General features: G+C 33.3%; 2 protein-coding genes across 3 annotated transcripts in view; one reads left to right on the top strand and one right to left on the bottom strand.

Moving 5' to 3' along the window:
- Window positions 1–19757, bottom strand: part of LOC114339236 (protein NDRG3) — a 658690-nt gene that overhangs the window by 377615 nt on the left and 261318 nt on the right. The window lies entirely within an intron of this gene.
- LOC126891992 (glucose dehydrogenase [FAD, quinone]-like) overlaps window positions 1–19757 on the top strand; it is a 106723-nt gene that overhangs the window by 57344 nt on the left and 29622 nt on the right. For both annotated transcript variants that reach the window (XM_050661370.1, XM_050661369.1), the window contains exons 6-7: window positions 7537–7710; window positions 13533–13729. In XM_050661370.1, the coding sequence (XP_050517327.1) occupies window positions 7537–7710; window positions 13533–13729 (371 nt within the window). The remainder of the gene's footprint in view (window positions 1–7536; window positions 7711–13532; window positions 13730–19757) is intronic.

Below are 19757 nucleotides of genomic sequence, written 5' to 3'. Positions count from 1 at the left end.
TCCCCTCTTTTTATAATGACAAAATAAACATAACTTTCTTTAACAAATCTTTAAATAAACATTTATAAATTTCCACAATTGTTTCATTCACCCTTTACCCCCTTTTATTTTATAATAAAATTACTTATAAATCTAGTCTATCAGGTTTTTTAACAATTCGACCTGAAGAGGTTTGTGGAGGTAAGTTTATTGGAGAGTGATGATCAGAATGGTTATCAGAGACACTTTCAAAATTTTGTTACTCACTAGTTTCAGATTCGTTATCTGAATGTTCATCGTCAGAAGTTGCAGGAATGCGAACTAAAAATTGTCTATTTCTTGCAATTTCTGACCCAGAATCTCTTAATTTAATCGAGTAGGTTTTGTCTCTTAATTTATGTGTGATAAGACCTTCTCTCAATTTGTTTTTATCTTTAATATAAACTTTTTCATTATTTTTAAGCGGTTTTAAATTTATTGTCCCTCTATCATAATAAGCTTTTTGACTGTTTTGTCTTTTCTGAAAATCGCTGATTACTATTTTAGCATTACATAATTTTGGTTTTAGAATTTTGTCAGTGGTGGGAATCTGAGTTCTAAGTACTCGTGACATTAAAAGTTGAGATGGTGATGGTGATAATTTTCAGTGACAATAAAGCATATTTCTATTCTATTCTATTCTAAAGATCTATTTATGAGGTATCACAATGGAAAAAGTCTAATGAATAAAAAATACATTTTAAAGAGACGGAAGGAACATTTCGAACATTTTCTAAATGGACAAGAAAACCGGGAAGTAAACTTTAATAACGAGGAAGAATATCCAAGTACACAGTCAAATCCAAATCATATCTTTGGAGATGCCTGACACTAGGGAAGACGTTAAACATATTATAGAGTGCTTAACAAATACCAAAAATCTAAGAAACGACCAAAAATTATCCGAGATGTTTAAATATGAAGGAAATAGCATGCATGAAGGAATGCAGATAATAATCGAAAATATATCGAATGAAAAACAATTACCAAAAGAATAGTCAGAAGCAATAATATGTCCCATTCACAAAAAATAAGAGCAAATGCACAAATTAAAGGGGCATAGATAGCATTGTTAAAAGTCGCATACAAAATATTGGCAATGCATATGTTACAGTTCAAGTTGATTATCCAGTTGGAGTTGACTCCAACTAGTTGGAGTCAACTCTAACGTCTGGTTTCAGTAAAAGTTGATTATAAATATAAAATGAAGATTTATATTCAACATTTACTAGTAAAAGTAGACTCCAACTAGGAAAAGTATACTCTTCCCAATGCCATTTAGTAAAAGTTGATTCTGATTCACACAAACAGCCGATTCTAGAAATTAAATGTTACTGAATATGTTCAAATTAGTCTAGATTGTATCGTCACCCCCGTTAGGTAAATTACTCCGATTCGAATTTTTTGCACAAACTTACTCAAAAAGAGGTCCTTATAACAAATCTACTGGGTGCCAGGCAGTACCTTGATCGATAAATTGTTTAAACAATTTTTTTTAGACAAATTTACAAAAATAATTTTTTCACTTCGAACAATTTTTTTTTAGATCATTTGGGTTATACTGAGCAAAAAAAGGTATTTTGTGATTTTTCTCTAAAATTGATTGTTGTCGAGTTATACGCGATTTAAAATTTGAAAAATGCGAAAATAGCCATTTTCAAGGCTTAATAACTCGGTTAAAATCCATTAATATGAAAGTCAGAAAGTGACCAAATCAAAGTTTATAGCCCCCTCTACAAGATCCAGCAGAAATTTTTGTCACTATTTTATTACTAAGCTTTATCTTTAATTATTAACAATGCTAAGTGCGTATTAGGCGGCCGTCAATGGTGAGTGCTAAAGAGTTGCACCATTCCAGCCGTCCAATGGTGAATCTCACTCGCACTCACATTGACGGCCGCCTCAATACACGGTTAGTGCTCATTGTTGACAATTAAAAATAATATCTTATTAATGAAATAATGACAAAAATTTCTTCAGGATCTTATAGAGGTAGTTTTAATCTTTGATTTTTTTTAGTTTCTGACTTTCATAATATATAATATCGTATGGCATTTTTGCCTTTCGGACAGTTCCGGCGCCAATTACATCTTTAACCCTGTTTCAAGTAACTAGTGTCGATGTACACTAAATCTTTGATTTTTTTTAGTTTCAGACTTTCATAATATATAATATCGTATGGCATTTTTGCCTTTCGGACAGTTCCGGCGCCAATTACATCTTTAACCCTGTTTCAAGTAACTAGTGTCGATGTACACTAGCCCAGGCGGACCGACTGCTTAACGAGCTCTCCGAGGCACGGTGAGACAGCTCGTGTCATTATTGAAAATGAAAATGGTTTGTCTTTAGCAGGGCTCGAACCCACGTGCACTGGCGTATGAGGCCAGCGATTATGCCGTTACTCCACGGCCGCTCGCTAGACTTTCACAATAATTATCTTTAACCGAGTTATTAAACCTTGAAAATGGTTATTTTGGCGTTTTTTAAATTTTAAGTCGCTAATAACTCGACAACAGTCAATTTTAGAGAAAAAAGGCCCAACGGATTAAAAAAAAAATTGTACGAAGTGAAAAAATTATGTATTTTTGCGAATTTGTTTAAAATCATTGTTTATCGCCAAACTTCACTAAAATCATTCATTATTGTACTCATTTGCCCTCATTTTCGGCAGTAAAGTAACACTTTGTTGTATTGAAAGAAGAATGTTACTTTACCTGCCGCGATAATTAATCAAATTAACCGAGATTGAATGTAAGTGGTCAATGGCAGCAATCGATTATTTATTTGAGTGAAATTAAAATTTATTTACTTTAATTATTAAAAATATTGTACAAAATTTATCTTATTATTAATAAAATTTATGTCAAAAAGTAAAATTCTGTAGTGTTTCGCAATTATATTCATACAAAATAAATCAAAACTTTACAGATTTAGTAATTAGGTAGGTATACAATATTGATAACTATCGATTAAACATCAAAACCGGCCATCATGCAAAAGTCATCTGTCATTACTCTCATACGAATTTTTTATTTCGTCTAAAATTAAAAAAATTTCCTCAAAGTTGTAAGTAAGTGTTAATGTTTTTTATGATTGACGATACAATTTTGTACGCACCACCTCAATACTCTTTATCGAACGCGTCTGTTCCTCTGCTCGTAATATCAGACTCGTTCGATAAAGAGTCACTTTACTGACTGACTTTACTGAAATTGGTTAAACAATTTTTCGACCGCGGTACCGCGTGACATCCTGTGTATTTGTTATAAGGATTGTTATACGGATGTATTTCTTTGAGTAAGTTTGTGCAAAAAATCGAATCAGAATAATTTACCTAACGGGGGCGACGTTACAGACTATACTAATAAGTAGTTGAAACGGTCAAAACAAAGAAACGCACACTCATCAAAAATGCACTTGAGATTCTCGTATAATCAACATTTACTGAATCGATCCAGGAAGAGTCAACTCCAACTAGTAAAAGTTGATTTAAATTTTTAAAATCAACTTTTACTGCTCGTTTCAGTTGGAGTTGACTCCAACTAGTTGGAGTCAACTCTAACTGAGAATCAACTTGAACTGTAACACATGTTAAGAATGTATAAAAAAAGAATGAAATATTTAATTAATGCATCATTTATTATTTAATATGCTCTACAGGCCTTGTAGGCCTAGAGCTTTACAACTTAACAATTACAATTTTACATAATACATATGACAATATTTACTAATGTCATATAAATTATATAATTTTATTTAATGTCTATGTAAAAATTGCTGCACTGTGTTTCTGTATCCACTGTATCCTATTTTTCGCTTCCTCTTTCCAGTCTGTAATTTCCATCGATCCTATATCTTCCTGAAACTTTTCGTGCCATCTTTTTCTTGGTCTACCTCGTCTCCTTGTCCCAACTGGTCTTCTTAGCAGTACCTTCTTTGGCATTCTTGACCTATCCATCCTCTCGACATGACCTGCCCACCTGATTCTTTGTGCCTTTGTGTATCGTGTTATAGTTGGTTCCTTGTAAAGCATCCTTAATTCTTGATTGGTTCTTCTTTGCCAACTGTCTGCCGTATTCCCCCCCCCCCCCCCAAAATAGTCCTAAGTACCTTGCGTTCCCACCTCTCTATCATTTCTTCTTTTGTTTTGTTTAGTACCCATGTCTCACATCCGTAGGTGACTGTTGCTCTTATTACAGTTTAGTATATCCTGATTTTCATCCTATTTCTCGATACGTACTTTGACTTTAATATTTTTTTTTTAACTGCCGACCTTTCGGTTACCTTTAGCTATCCTGTGCCTTAGTTCATTTTGCTCTTGTCCTTTTTCATCTATTATGACACCTAGATGCTAAAGTGCTTTACTCTTTTAAATTTATATTCTTTTCCATCGAACGCTCTTAACTTTAGCATATCTTCAGGTTCTCTTTCTGTGTTGCCTAGCACCATATACTTCGTCTTTTCTTCATTTATTTCTAGTCCGAAATTTTTTGCCTCTCTGACTAATCTTCTCATGATTTTCATTGATTCGTTATTAGTTTTTGCTAACAGTATAAGGTCGTCGGCGTAGGCCATGCATTGATGCTCGTTACGGTAGATCGTTTCTTGCGTTTCTATTCTGTTGTTCGTTACATTTATTCCCAAAACTAGATTAAATAACTCAGTTGATAAAGGATCACCTTGTCTTTTTTTGACTACAAACTCTTCCGATTTGTGACTGTTTCACACTATTTCGTTGGTTGTCATATTTAAGGTCATTCTTATTAGCTTGATTAGTTGTTCTGGTATTTTCAGTTACCTTTGTGCTTCGTATATTTTTTTTTCAATTAATTTTGTCATAAGCCTGTTTAAAATCTATGAATAGTGCATATAAAATCATTTAATGCATCATATCAAATCATAAAAAGCATTAATGCTTGGCGTTCGCTGATGATATAGCACTACTCTTTTTCATTATGTGCTTATCCGTGATGAATGTTGACGATCATCATGGCAATCTTTATCTTATTTGCAGCAACGCGGAAAAGCTGCACATATGTTGTGTTGAACCACACGTTGAAATATTATGAGGAAAAATGGAGCCCAGCAAGAGTAATAATAAAGGTATAATTGTTTTACAAGTTCATCTGCTATTTGACCTTTTCCTGTAGATTTCCATCCTTTAATTCGTCAATTCCTTCTTTTGCGTTGTTTATAGTAAATTAAGTTGTTTAATTAGCCATTATATTAGAAGTTTCCAATAATACCCATTGGTCGTCTTCTTTTCCTACATAAATTCAACATTATCAAAGTTTAGACCGATAAGAAAAAGAAAATAAATCGCAAAAAGGCGATGAAAAGAAATAAATATTTAAAACGCTTGTTAATCAGAGCCTCCGTTTTTACATTAATTCAAGCTTGAAATGTTCTAAACAACACGAAAACTCAATAAATGAAATTGTTCCCAAGGGCCTACTTTAGAACGCCAGGAAACTTCAGAGAAGCTTGTATCTTTTTCTGATAAAATGAATAGCGGAAAATTGAAGCAGTCTTATCATTAACGGTGCAGTTGCAACTCGTGATTTACAAAAATAGACAACAGCTAAATTTTTAGTTAGTCCTTTGAAAAATTACATTTAGGTTGCATTTTTTTAGAGGACGCAATTTTATTTTTTATGTCTAGGGGGATAGATATTACACTTAAGGTAAAGTTTGTGTACGCGTGTCCCCCAGCCGCCACCCTAAAAAAATTAAGTGATACAGAATTATACAGAATTATATAGAAAGTTTTATAAAACATTATTTGCAGCAAATTAGAGTGTCTACAACTTTATTCTATTTATCTACAAATTACTTTTTATCGTAAAACGGAAAATAAAAAGTTATCAAGAAACAATAACCAAAAGGTTTTGAAAAAATTTTTATTTTGGGCCTTATAACTTTTTTCTTCTGATAATATATATATAAAAAAAAGAAAACATAATAAAATAATAATAACAAAAAAATAAATAATTAAATAAAAGAATAGAAACAAAAAAGAAAGAAAAGAAAAATAACAAAAAAAAAAGTAAAAATAGTGTTACTGTTAAAAATTAAGTTAGGTGAGCTAACTAACTAACCATCAACAATTATAATTCACTGAATTACAGGACAATAGAAAAACATTTTATCTACGACTGATACATAATATATGTAATATACTTGTGGTGTTTGCAATATAATGCCATATAATAATCCCTTAGGGATTAATAATGCGGAATTAATAGCTATTAATCCCTCTGGCACAACAATCACAAAATTCACCACGGAAACAAAATAATCAACCTCAAAAAATGTCACTGTCAAACGAATAGTATATTTGACAGTTTGTGTTGAGAGCGTCATGGGGGCTGGAAGTCAACACAGGTAGCTGAAGGATACATTGATCAGTCTATGAGAAACAAGGCAACTACAGCAGATACTATCGCTAAAGAGATAAACAGTAATGTACCATCTACTTGTTCTACAGCAATCGAGATCCCAAATATTTGTATTAAAAACTCTACTAAAGTTAATGATGATTCTCAACCAATTCAGTTTATTAATTGTACTATTCCTAATTTTAATGTTTTTAACAAATAAAGTTGTTCATTAAAAATCTTAAATTAATTAATTTGTCGTAGATAAAGTAGAGTATACTACTCGCAATAATGGCTCTCATTCCCTCGGAATGTTACTCCCTCACCGCTAACGCGGCTCGGTTCGTAAATATTTCTCGGGAATAATAGCCATCATTATTGACTCGTGGTATAATCTACTATTACTTGAACATGACTGACATTTTTTTCATATTTCTTGACATTACATTTTAACAGTCTATGCTGTCAATATATAAATGACAACAATATCTACTACATATATTCTAACATTTACCACAAATTAAAATATATATTAAAAAAAAACACAGTAAAATAATTAAAAAACAAAATAATAAAAGCAATACAATGTACCTATGTATCTATAAAAATAATATTGTAGTATGTACTTATGTTATGAAATAAGAAATTTATGACTATAAATCTGCAGCAATCAATCACAAACAAGTCTGGCTAATTGGCCCTGCCAAAGCCATTTTTCAGAAAAAAAACTTTTTTGTCATTTTATAATAAAATGACATCATTTTAGAGAAGATTTTCAAAAATAATATCCACTAGAAATTTGTTTAATTTTATTAATTTATCTGGGTATTACAGCGTTCCAAAGTTGACAATGCTTTTGAATACTACTTTGAATTAATGAATAGAGAATTGAATAACCTTTCAAATAAGCTACCACACGTCACGTATTCCCATTTAAAAAAGTCATCGATTACGCCATCACGCGCAGATGGATGACGTTCATAGTATGAAATATACCTATATTAAAAAATTGTAATTTAAAAATAAACATCGATCTATTTCTGGATTTTTCTCCAAAATCGTCCGTTTTAGAGAAAATGAATTTATTCCATAATATTGCCCTTCTCTGTCTATAAAAAATTTATAATATTTTTGATTTTAGGTATAAACGTAATTAAAGACCTACCAGTGGGAAAGAAAATGTACGATCATGCCACTTTCCCGGGTTTAGTTTACACACTAAACACAAGTGTTTCAATAAATACGATCAATGAAATCTTGAATCTGGCCAATTATCCAGGTTTCCTTTTAGGAAGAGGATTTTTCACTTCTATAGGTGAGTATTTTAAATTCACAATAAAAGTTAAAAATAGTGTAGTACTCACAGCTTTTTGATCTATTTTAGACTATAGGTATTAGAATACAAAAAGTTCATTTGGTCTGACAGAACTTTCCACAAACGTCCTGACAGATGCTTTGTGTATCATCATCATCATCCATCCTTCTGCGTCCAAAGTTGAACATAGGCCTCCCTTAATTTTTTCCAGTTTTGTCGATCTTAAGCTTCCTGAAACCAATTCCCAGCTACCCTTTGACGTCGGCTCTCCATCTTGTACCTCTACTTCTTTTATCTGTTTGTGGTCTCCACACTGTAATTTTTTGGATCCACCTACCGTCCTTCATTCTGGATATATGGTCCGCCCAATTCCACTTCCGAGTGGTACTCCAGATAATTCCAGAACCGAGAGGTACTGACCACCATCAAATCTCGAAAGTTGGAATACTTTGGACACATTATGCGAAATGAATCCAGATATGCTCTCCTACAAGCCATTCTGCAAAGAAAAATATTTGGAAAGCGAGGTCCAGGAAGAAGAATACCCTGGTTAAAGAACCTCAGAACCTGGTTCAACACAACATCTGTGCAGCTTTTCCGCGTTGCTGCAGATAAGGTGAAGATTGCCATGATGATCGCCAACATTCGTCACGGATAGACAGATCAAGAAGAAGAATTACACTTCAGGCATGCTATTCCCTCTATGACATCTGTGACGCCTGTCCTTCTGATTTCGTCATTTCTAAGAGTTTTGTCTTTGAGAGTCACTGCAAGTGTGACCATTCCATTCTTCTTTGGTCGACTCTAAGTTTGGTTGCTGTGGTCTTGGTTAACGATAGTGTCTCGACGCCGTAAGTCATGACTTGAAGCAAACACTGGTCAAACGTCTTTTTCAGATAATTTGGCATGTTGCTCTTGAAGATGTCTGATAGAGCTCCATTTTAGGCCGTTTTGTGTATATACTACAAATATTTATATATATTTCAATAGATTCTGGCTTTAAAGTCTATTAAACCTTTGGAAGATACTTTCTTTCCTGGCCAGGTTCTAAAATAACCTGTTGTAGGTATTTACTGCGTTGGCAAAAATTTACCTTGAAAACATATGTTCTGTATTTCTGCTAAATATTCGCAGCATTGTCGTTTCAATAAGACTCAGAGGTATTTGTTCAAATCATTGATATTTTTGCTTTAGTGTATGTGTGCTACGTGATAAAATACATTGGGGAAGAAGGAAACATCTGGTTGTTGGAAATAATGTTGGAGCATGGATAACAACTAAAATGCGAGGTAAATGGGAAGACAACAAGAAATATCTTCTTCTTTATGTGCCTTGTCCGTTCCGAACGTTGGCAATTGACATGGCTATTCTGACTTTGTTTACGGCCAATCTGAATAGTTCGGCAGATGACAATCCGAACCATTGTCGCAAGTTTTGGAGCCACTGGTGTGTCCTCCTCCCTGGACCCCTTCTGCTGTCTCTTTCCCTTGGATGATTAGCTGTGGTACTCTATATTTATTGTGCATCATAACGTGACCCAAGTATTCCAACTTTCTTTTCTTTATAGTTATTCCTACCTCTCTCTCTTTACCTATCTGGTGTAGTACCTTCTCGTTGGTCACATGCTGAGTCCAGGATATACGTAGTAGGTCGGTAAGCCTACATTTCGAAGGCCTCTACTTTTTCATTAGTATAAAATCTTTTATAAAAGGTATATTAGTTAAAATCCCTATACAGGGCTACATCAGACATAAATAGTTTTCAATAGGTTGACCGATCATCATCAGTGTAATCCTAAAATGTGTATAACCAGATAAAATGATGCAAAGTATTTAAAATGTTGACTAAGGTTATAAAAGTTATAGGCTATACTCACTTAGAATCTAATATGCTAACCACCAAAGTAAAAAATATTTGGGTATAAACCCTTTATAATTGATCCGTCATAGGGACATATTATGAAAAAGATGTGATTTATAACATGGATGTATAAATATCCAATGTTTTACGCCCGAGGTACCAATGAACTCAATTTGACTAGTTCACATCATGGCTGTATGGAAGCAAGTGATTTTGATAACGGAAATTCCGAATGATGACATGACAGGAATGACAGTTCCACAGGAAGTTATAATTTCCCTTTTGTTTTGTGATATTTATTGTAAAATTTGTTAAATTAATAACAATAAAAACAGTCTTTCCCACTGTGGTAAATAATCTATTAAAATGGAAATAGACTTGATGTAAATGTTAGAATATTGTAATGAAAGAAGTAGGCAAACCACATTACACGTAAGACAGAAAACTTAATAAACGTTATCAAACCCTTTATATGTGATATGTAGGCCTTAGAAAAGCAATTGTATGTTTATTTAAAGTTATCAGTTATATTAGAATAATTGGAAGTTGTTATAGTATGTGGAAGTACCATAAAAGATCACTGTGTGAGTGACAGAGATGTAGAACTGTTTTCTGATCTGGGAGGGATATATAATACAAGCTAAGATACATGCGACCATTTCTCAAGATCCCTGCATACTGCCTGGAGCTCTAAGGGTTCGACAAAACAGAGCAGTATATGATATAGTTAAACATAGGGGAGCGTGCTGGTGTTAGAGGTTTATGAGATTATAATTAAATTGTAACTTGAACGGGACTCAGAAAGAGTAGTGAGACTAATAAATTTAGTTACAGTATGAATATATGGGATGGAGATAGTCATAGAAAAATTATGGATGAAAATTTAGAAATGAATAGGTATGTATGTGGGTGATGATAACAGATGTTGGTTTGTGTGTATAATTGGATAGATGATAGTGGTTAATGGATAGAGATGAATAAGGAAAGAAAATCATTATGGATTGTGCCAAATCAACTGTAAATGTGACTGTATGAAAGTGACAGTCTCTATCTAACATAGGACAGTCTCTATCTAACACCAAAGATATTATCAACTATATGAATCGTAGTGGTGTTTATAAACTACAATGTTCTGACTGTGATGCCACCTACATAGGAAGAACTTGTAGATCACTTGCTTCTCGCTCTCTTGAACACATCAAGAGAGAGAATACCTCTACCTTTTCACAACATCTTAAAGAGAAAAATCATACTCTGAACATCCCAGATGACGTTTCTCTTCTACACAATATCCCACAGAGAGACTTCTTAAAGTTGGACTTGTACGAGGACCTAGAAATAGTCAAAGAAAAACAAAAAAGTCCAAATTGTGTCAACCGCCATGTTTCGTTCAACCGAGACTTCCATCCACTTCATCTACAACTTTTTTCTTAACACCTCTTTTAATTACAATAGTACTTTTCACCTCTTTATTACTTCTATCACTTTCATACAGTTACCTTTACAATTGATTTGACACAACCCATAATAATTTTCTTTCCTTATTCATCTCTATCCATTAACCACTATCATCTATCCAATTATACACATACACAAACCAACATCTGTTATCATCACCCACATACATACCTATTTATCTCTAAATTTTCATCCATAATTTTTCTATGACTATCTCCACCCCATATATTCATACTGTAACTAAATGTAATAGTCTCACTACTCTTTCTGGGTCCCGTTCATGTTACATTTTAATTATAATCTCATAAACCTCTAACACTAACCCTCTCCCCTATGTTTAACTATATCATATACTGGTCTGTTTTGTCGAACCCTTAGAGTTCCAGGCAGTATGCAGGGATCTTGAGAAATGATCGCATGTATCTTAGCTTGTATTATATATCCCTCCCAGATCAGAAAACAGTTCTACATCTCTGTCACCCACACAGTGATCTTTTATGGTACTTCCACATACTATAACAACTTCCAATTATTCTAATATAACTGATAACTTTAAATAAACATACAATTGCTTTTCTAAGCCCTGGATATCACATATAAATGGTTTGATAACGTTTATTAAGTTTTCTGTCTTACGTGGAATGTGGTTTGCCTACTTTTTTCATTACAATATTCTAACATTTACATCAAGTCTATTTCCATTTTAATAGACTATTTACCACAGTGAGAACGACTGTTTTTATTGTTAATAATTTAACAAATTTTACAATAAATATCAATAAACAAAAGGGAAATTATAACTTCCTGTGGAACTGTCATTCTTGTCGTGTCATCATTCGGAATTTCCGTTATCAAAATCACTTGCTTCCATACAGCCATGATGTGAACTAGTCAAATTGAGCTCATTGGTACCTCGGGCGTAAAACATTGGATATTTATACATCCATGTTATAAATCACATCTTTTTCATAATAATATGTCCCTATGACGGATCAATTATAAAGGGGTTATACCCAATTTTTTTTTACTTTGGTGGTTAGCATGTTAGATTCTAAGTGAGTATAGCCTATAACTTTTTATAAACTTAGTCAGCATTTTAAATACGCATCATTTTATCTGGTTAGGCACATTTTAGGATTACATTGATGATGATCGGTCAACCGATTGAAAACCAGTTATGTCTTTGATGTAGCCCTGTATAGGGATTTTAACTAATATACCTTTTATAAAGGATTTTATGTTTTTGTAATGGTATACAGCCAACTCCACTCTATATGACACAACGGGGAATACATAACATTTCAGAAGTCCGATTTTGAGAGGTAGGGTGAGGCTGTTAGAGGTGAAAACTTGCTTCATACTAGTAAACGACACTCTTGGTTTTTCTATTCCTATTCATATTTCCTTTGCTTGATCCCAATTTAAGTTAACTGTTGTTCCTACTGTAGATTTACGGATCCACGTGTTCAATTATTCTTTGATTGTCTTCTTCTTCTTTAAGTGCCATCTCCGCGGCGGAGGTCGGCAATCATCATAGCTATTCGTATTTTAGAGATGGCTGCTCTGAAAAGTTCATTTGATGTACATCCGTACCACTCAGATTGCGCAGCCACGATATTCTGCGTCGCCCTATGCTTCTCATTCCTTGAATCTTTCCCTGCATAATCAATTGGAGCAAGCTGTATCTCTCTCCACGTGAAATATGTCCGAGATATTCCAATTTTCTTGTTTTGATGGTATTTAGGATTTCCATTTCTTTATTCATCCTTCAAGCTTTAATTGTCTAGTCAGAGGTAATCTAATGATTTGAACAAAAACCTTATCGGAGGTATTTGTTTTATGCCTAGTTGCACCAACAAATCTTAAGCTCCAGCTTAGCTAAGCTCAGTTTATAAATAAGGCTGCTTTGAGTCTGACTTACGTTGCACCATAATTTTCGATTCTTATCTAATCAATCTACGTGGAAATCAATTGTGGCAAGCTAAAAATTGGTCCAGGACTCAATAGTGCAACGCGTATTTTCGTAAGTGAAGCTTAAAGCACGTCTTAAGCTTAAGATCTCTTGGTACAACCAGGCATTAATCATTGATATTTTTGCTTAAGTGAATGTGTGCTACATGATAAGGTACATTGGGACGGAATGGGACGTTTCCATGCCGCCGGTTCATCGCCGGCCGTTTCGATGCCGCCGGTTCATCGCCAGTCCATTTCATCGCCGTCATATCTCGCATTTCCTAGAATTCCTAATTAATAGTAAAAAATAACTAATAATTGTAATTGTCGAAAATTCGGAAATATATCAGATAGCGATTAATTGACTGGCGATGAATCGGCCGGCATCGGCATCGAACTGGCGGCATCGAAACGGCGGCGATGAAACCCACATTGGGAAAGAAGGAAAGATCTGGTTGTTGAAAATAATGGTGGAACATGGATAACAACTAAAATACAGGGTTAATGGAAAGATAACCAGAAATATTTGACTTAATGTTATTTTTTCGCAGGTGGTGTAGAAGCTATCAATTACGTCCATACAAACATAACGGCCGGTTCAGATCCTGAATATCCAGACATGGAATTATTGATTATTGGAGGATCTCTGGCAAATGATTATGGAATTGTTTTTAGAAATATGTTTAACGTACCACCTAAGATTTACGATAAACTATTTAAACCTTTGGAGAACCAGTATACATACCAGGTAAAAAGATAATATGTATATAGTAGTATTTCTGAGTTCTTAATAGATTCAAAAATTGGAGAAAAACTTGCAAACACCCCAAAACCATTTTTCAATGTTTTTAAGGGTTTTTGCAGTCTAAATTATATTTTTTGAGATCGTTGATACAACTTGAATCAATGTTTTCATCTTTTTACATATTTTATGTGGTTAAAAAAATAATAGCGATATTTTACCCCACCACCTTCTCTACCTGTCCCAAAAACATCATTTTTTTAAGTGGGATGAAATCAATTTAAAAATTTCCATAAATTTATAGGCATAGTTCAGGCTTTTACAAAATAAGTTTATTTTTTATATACCCGTAAGTATGTATATCACAAAAAAAAAAGAATGTGTGTGTACTTTGTACGCACGTAAGAAGTTATACTTCTATTATATGATTATATGATTATATGATTATAAACGAAATTAATATACTTTTTATTTATATTTTATTTAAATATTAAATTAATTTATACTTAATACTTCTCAAACATTTTTATTAAAACAGTGCCAAAAATTAAAATAATAAAAAAATAAAACACACACAAACACATTAAAAATGCCACAAATGATTTCTGAACATTAATTGTCGGAAAATTTTTTAACTAAATACGTATTTTCTGAAAATAAAATTATATAATAAATATACTTACAATCATAAAATGTATAAAAAAAAATAAAAAAATAAAAGTTTCTATTGGGATTCGAACCAACTTACCACGCGGCTGGTATTTGTGTTGTATTGGGATTCACCCGCATTAAAACTGCACCACAGAGGCAGCTTGTCATTATGTGCGAAGATCGTCTAACTAAACAGATTAACCTTTTGACATTTTTAACTTATGTAAATCAAATTATTTTGATTTTGAATTGAAATGATTTAGAATTGAAAAAATACAACAAAACATAGGGTAAGAAGACAATATATTAGGTGAATATTGATATAAATTTTGATGGTAATCAAATTATGTAAAAAAAAGTATTACATACTACTTATGTATTTTGGTAGGTTCAAGGTAGGTATCGGAGCCCGTATAACGACTAATACATTTCGCAATCACTTGCGTCGTGCAAAGTGGCTATGTTCAAATATCATAACAAAATTTGATCAACTATTTATAAAACACTTACCAGTGAAAGATTCTTTAGCTTTGAATAAGCGAGATCTGCGGCACTCATACTAGGCACAGTTTGATGAGCTTTCACATTGGCATGCAACAATCATCTCTTCTATGTAAATAAGTCCAAAAATATAATATGAAAACTATTTAAAAAGGCAGTATAACCATTAACTAACTTTTTGTTTGTTGTTTCTCTTCCTACAAATTTTAAAACGCAACAAGCATACATTATAACCAAACACAGTCCCACAGCTGTGCCACAGCTGCCATATTGGATAATTTTTGTCATGTCATTTGAACATCCAATCAGAACAAAGTTATAATGCGCATGCGCCCGGTCGCTAGGTTTTCCCATATAAAATTTCACCGTCATTACGCCCGTAAAGAAGTATAACTTCAAAAATCGGAAAAGGCTGTAGGTGCAATTTTTTTTTATTTTGTGTATTTTATCAAAAACTATATTTATAACTTTATTGGGAATTTTCGTAAGTTGAACCATCTTCAGAAATCCGAAACATTGGTTTTTATGGGGTTTTAGGGATTTTCCCTATTTTATAGACTTCAAAATAGATCAAAACAAGGTTTTTTTAATATGTAGGTTAAATATTATTTGAAGATGGTTTGACCGCTCGTCTGCAGAAATTTTTCGTGCGGCATCGGCAGTTTTCAAAACTACAATTGTCATTTGGATCCAACCTTCAAAAGGACACGGCGTAATAATAAGAAGAAGAATTTAAATTAAGCAAGTCCTTTAGGATATTCAAAAATTTGGCGAAATACGTTTCATCATCATCATCATCATTCTCTTTGCCTTATCCCTATGCGGGGTCGGCTTCCCTAATTGCATTTCTCCACACAATTCTGTCTTGGGTCATATCAATGTTAATCCCCTTTACCAACATGTCCTGCCTTATCGCCTCCCCCCAGGTCTTCTTTGGTCTTCCTCTCCTACTCCTTCCAGGAATCTGCACTTCAGCTATTCTTCGTATTGGGTGATTAACGTCTCGACGTTGAACATGACCGAACCATCTTAACCTATGCTCTCTCATTTTGGCATCAATTGGTGCCACACCTAGACTTCCCCTAATATACTCATTTCTAATTTTATCCTTCTTTGTCACTCCACTCATCCATCTAAGCATTCTCATTTCCGCCACATGCATTCGTTGTTCCTCTTTCTTTTTCACTGCCCAACATTCAGTTCCGTACATCATAGCCGGTCTTATGGCTGTTTTATAGAACTTTCCCTTCAGCTTCATTGGAATTTTTCTGTCACACAACACACCACTCGCTTCTTTCCACTTCATCCATCCAGCCCTAATTCTACTGCATGCATCTCCATCTATTTCTCCATTACTCTGTAATACCGATCCTAGGTACTTAAAACTATTGCTTTTCACAATCATTTCACCATCCAAAGATACCATTTTATTTGTAGTAGCTCCATCTTTAAATGAACATTCCAAATACTCTGTTTTTGTCCTACTAAGTTTTAAACCTTTTTCCTCCAGAGCTTGTCTCCACTGTTCCAGTTTTTGTTCTAAGTCTCTTTCACTATTTCCTACTAACACGACATCATCAGCATACATTAAGCACCATGGAATGTTACCCTGTAGTTTCGCTGTTATCTGGTCCAAAACTAATGAGAATAAATACGGACTAAGCACAGAGCCTTGGTGCAATCCTACTTTCACATGAAATTTATCAGTCTCTCCCACACCTGTCCTAACACTAGTCGTTACTCCCTCATACATATCCCTCACAATCTTTACATATTCACCAGGGACTCCTTTCTTATTGAGTGCCCACCACAGAATCTCTCGAGGAACTCTATCATATGCTTTCTCAAGATCAATGAATACCATATGAGCGTTTGTTTCTTTACTCCTGTATTTTTCCATCAACTGCCTTATAATGAAAATTGCATCTGTTGTTGATCTACCCTGCATAAAGCCAAATTGATTCTCGGATATTTCGGTCTCTTCACGTATCCGTCTGTCAATTACTCTTTCCCATATTTTCATGGTGTGGCTAAGCAGTTTTATAGCCCTGTAGTTTGTACATTGTTGTATATCTCCCTTGTTTTTGTAAACAGGTACCAGTATACTGCTTCTCCATTCGTCTGGCATTTGTCCGACTTCCATAATTCTATTAAATAGACCTGCTAGCCACCTTGTTCCTGTCTCTCCCAATGCTCTCCATACTTCCCCAGGAATATCATCTGGTCCTACCGCTTTTCCTTTCTTTATTTTTTGAAGCGCTTGAGCCACTTCCTCGTTGGTTATTTTGGTGACCATTGCTGCTACGGTCTCCGTTGACTCTACAGGCTGTCTGTCAAATTCTTCATTTAATAAGCTGTCAAAGTACTTTCTCCATCTCTTTTTGACTTCCCTTTCGCGAACTAGTATTTTATTATTTTCATCTCGGATACATCTAATCTGATTAAAATCTTTTGCTTTCCTTGCTCTCTGTTTGGCTATTTTATATATCTTCGTTTCGCCTTCCCTGGTATCAAGTTGATCATATAGATTTGGCGAAATACGTTTAAACCAGCAAAAAAATCCGCAAAAAACGCCCCACGTATGTTAAGGGGTTTGAGCGCGTTTCTCGCATTTTTGAATGTCCTAAACTAAAGGACTCAATTACTTCAAATTATATATAATTTATAAAAAAAACCTTGATTTTATCTATTTTGACGTCTGAAGAAAAATTTAGAAAATTCCCAAAAACTCCTAGAATACAAGTTTTTCGGGTTTTTGAAGGTGACGCACCTTACATAAAAATGTGAAAAAAAATAAAAATATAGATTTTGATAAAATACACAAAATAAAAAAAGACCTGAAGCCATCTCAAAAAAAAATTACGCTTTTTTGTAAAATAAAAAAATGCATTTTGAGGTTATATATAGATACACTCAACCTACTCTACAAAAATAAACATTTATTGTAAAACCTCAATTATGCATATGAATTTTTTTTAGTTTCTAAATTTTTTGCATTCTACCAAAAAATAAAAATAAAAACTAAAAAATCGGAGGGAGAAACGGGGGTAGAGAGGTTTAAAAATGCGCTGTCTTATTTTTAATCACACAGAACGTAAACAAATGAAAAAAATTGACTTCTTTGAGTGAGAGCATTTTGCCTATCAAACGAGAGGTACCCTTTATCATAGTGGCGCCCAAAATCCCGACAGCCAAAATCCCGACAGCCAAAATCCCGACAGCCAAAACACCGACACGCCAGAATCCCGACACGCCAGAATCCCGACAGGCCAAAATCCCGACATGCAACAATACTCGCATAAGTAAAAATTCCGACCACTACATTTTGAATATTTATTGTTTCCTTTTCAAATGCAATAACAAATCATATTATAGAATATTGAAATTGAAAAATTATTACTTACTAATAACTAATTATTATGTATTTTAAAAAAAAAATTATTTAAACACTTCATTTTATAATATAAGGGGTCATCCATAAACTACGTCGTTGAGAAGAGGGAGGGGGTATGAGTGCCCATTCGACGTCGTTTAATATATTGGTATATTTAAATTTCTCGCTATTGTGTCTATAAAAATAATTTTCTACTAGCTTCTACCAGCATTAAAGTATCAGATATTCATATAAAAACGTCTAGTTTTTGATATGAAATTGAAAATAAAACAAAACGTCTACGAATAAATATACCTTTGTTAAAATTAAAAAGAATAATTCTATTATAGACACTTTTATCGCATACTTTTCATTTCGTTTTTATCAGTCACGGCGTTAAAATAATATTAGGTAGCACTTTTGTACAGGACAACAAACAATAAGACATTGTTCTTTGGGTTTAAACAATCGCTTCTATACACAGAACAACGTCTGGAAGCAAAAAAATATTAAATTGTTAGTTCATTTATGTGCTGCATACTGTGTGTGAAACAACAGTTCTGAAAGAACGAATAGAAATAAGATATTGTTTTCTATTTAGTTAGTAAGTCGTATTTATACTTTAGAAGAAATGGCATCGAAATCAGAACAAAATAAATATAAAGATTTATATGATGCAGTTAAGAAAGCATACTCCGCAAAATCTTGGTCCAATGCTATTTAAATGCATTCATTTTTTTTTCGAATACTAAGAAAACCAATAAAGATTTTTGAAAAATTTAAACGCAGATTGAAAGACTGCATTATTGCCGAGGGCCAAAAGTTCCTGAAAACATCTATAATGTTTATTTTAATAAGTTACAGGGCTGAAAAAAAAGAGAAAATTTTGTCTGATTTTTCATTTCAAATATTTCATTCAAAAGAAACCTTTTGTTTATTCTAAGGGACTTTCAACCTTCGGTAATAATGTAATATTTTTTTCTGCGTTTAAATTTTTCAAATATATTTATTAGTTTTCTCAGGATTCGAAAAAAATTAATGCATTTAAATAGCATTGGATCAAGATTTGACGCCTACCCCCTCATAGTTGATTAAAAAAAAGCAGAAATAATATTGATTTTTTTTTAAATTAATGAGAGGGGGGTCGTGAGTTGCAACGACGACGTCGACATGGGGGGAGTCGTCTCTGAACGACGAATTACGACGGAGGGTATTAAAAAGTTCAAATTTTTACGACGTAGTTTATGGATGCTCCCTAAAAGCTATACTTACTGAAATGGAAGGTTGTAAGTGACATGATAATATCTATTATATGAAAGTAAACTTGAATTCAGGATTTGATTATAATATATTATTGGACTATATATTGGCAAAAAAAAATAATTTAATTCATATACCCATGTTAGAAATTTTATTTAGAAAATTAGTTCATATTAAATGGTAACTACTTTTGTTTAGTAACACAAAATAAAAACAGATGGCCATAGCCATAAACAAAAAACAAGAAAT

Source organism: Diabrotica virgifera, chromosome 9 (genome assembly GCF_917563875.1).
Source record: "Diabrotica virgifera virgifera chromosome 9, PGI_DIABVI_V3a".
NCBI classification, from domain to species: domain Eukaryota; kingdom Metazoa; phylum Arthropoda; class Insecta; order Coleoptera; family Chrysomelidae; genus Diabrotica; species Diabrotica virgifera.
This window is presented reverse-complemented; position numbering and strand designations above follow the sequence as displayed.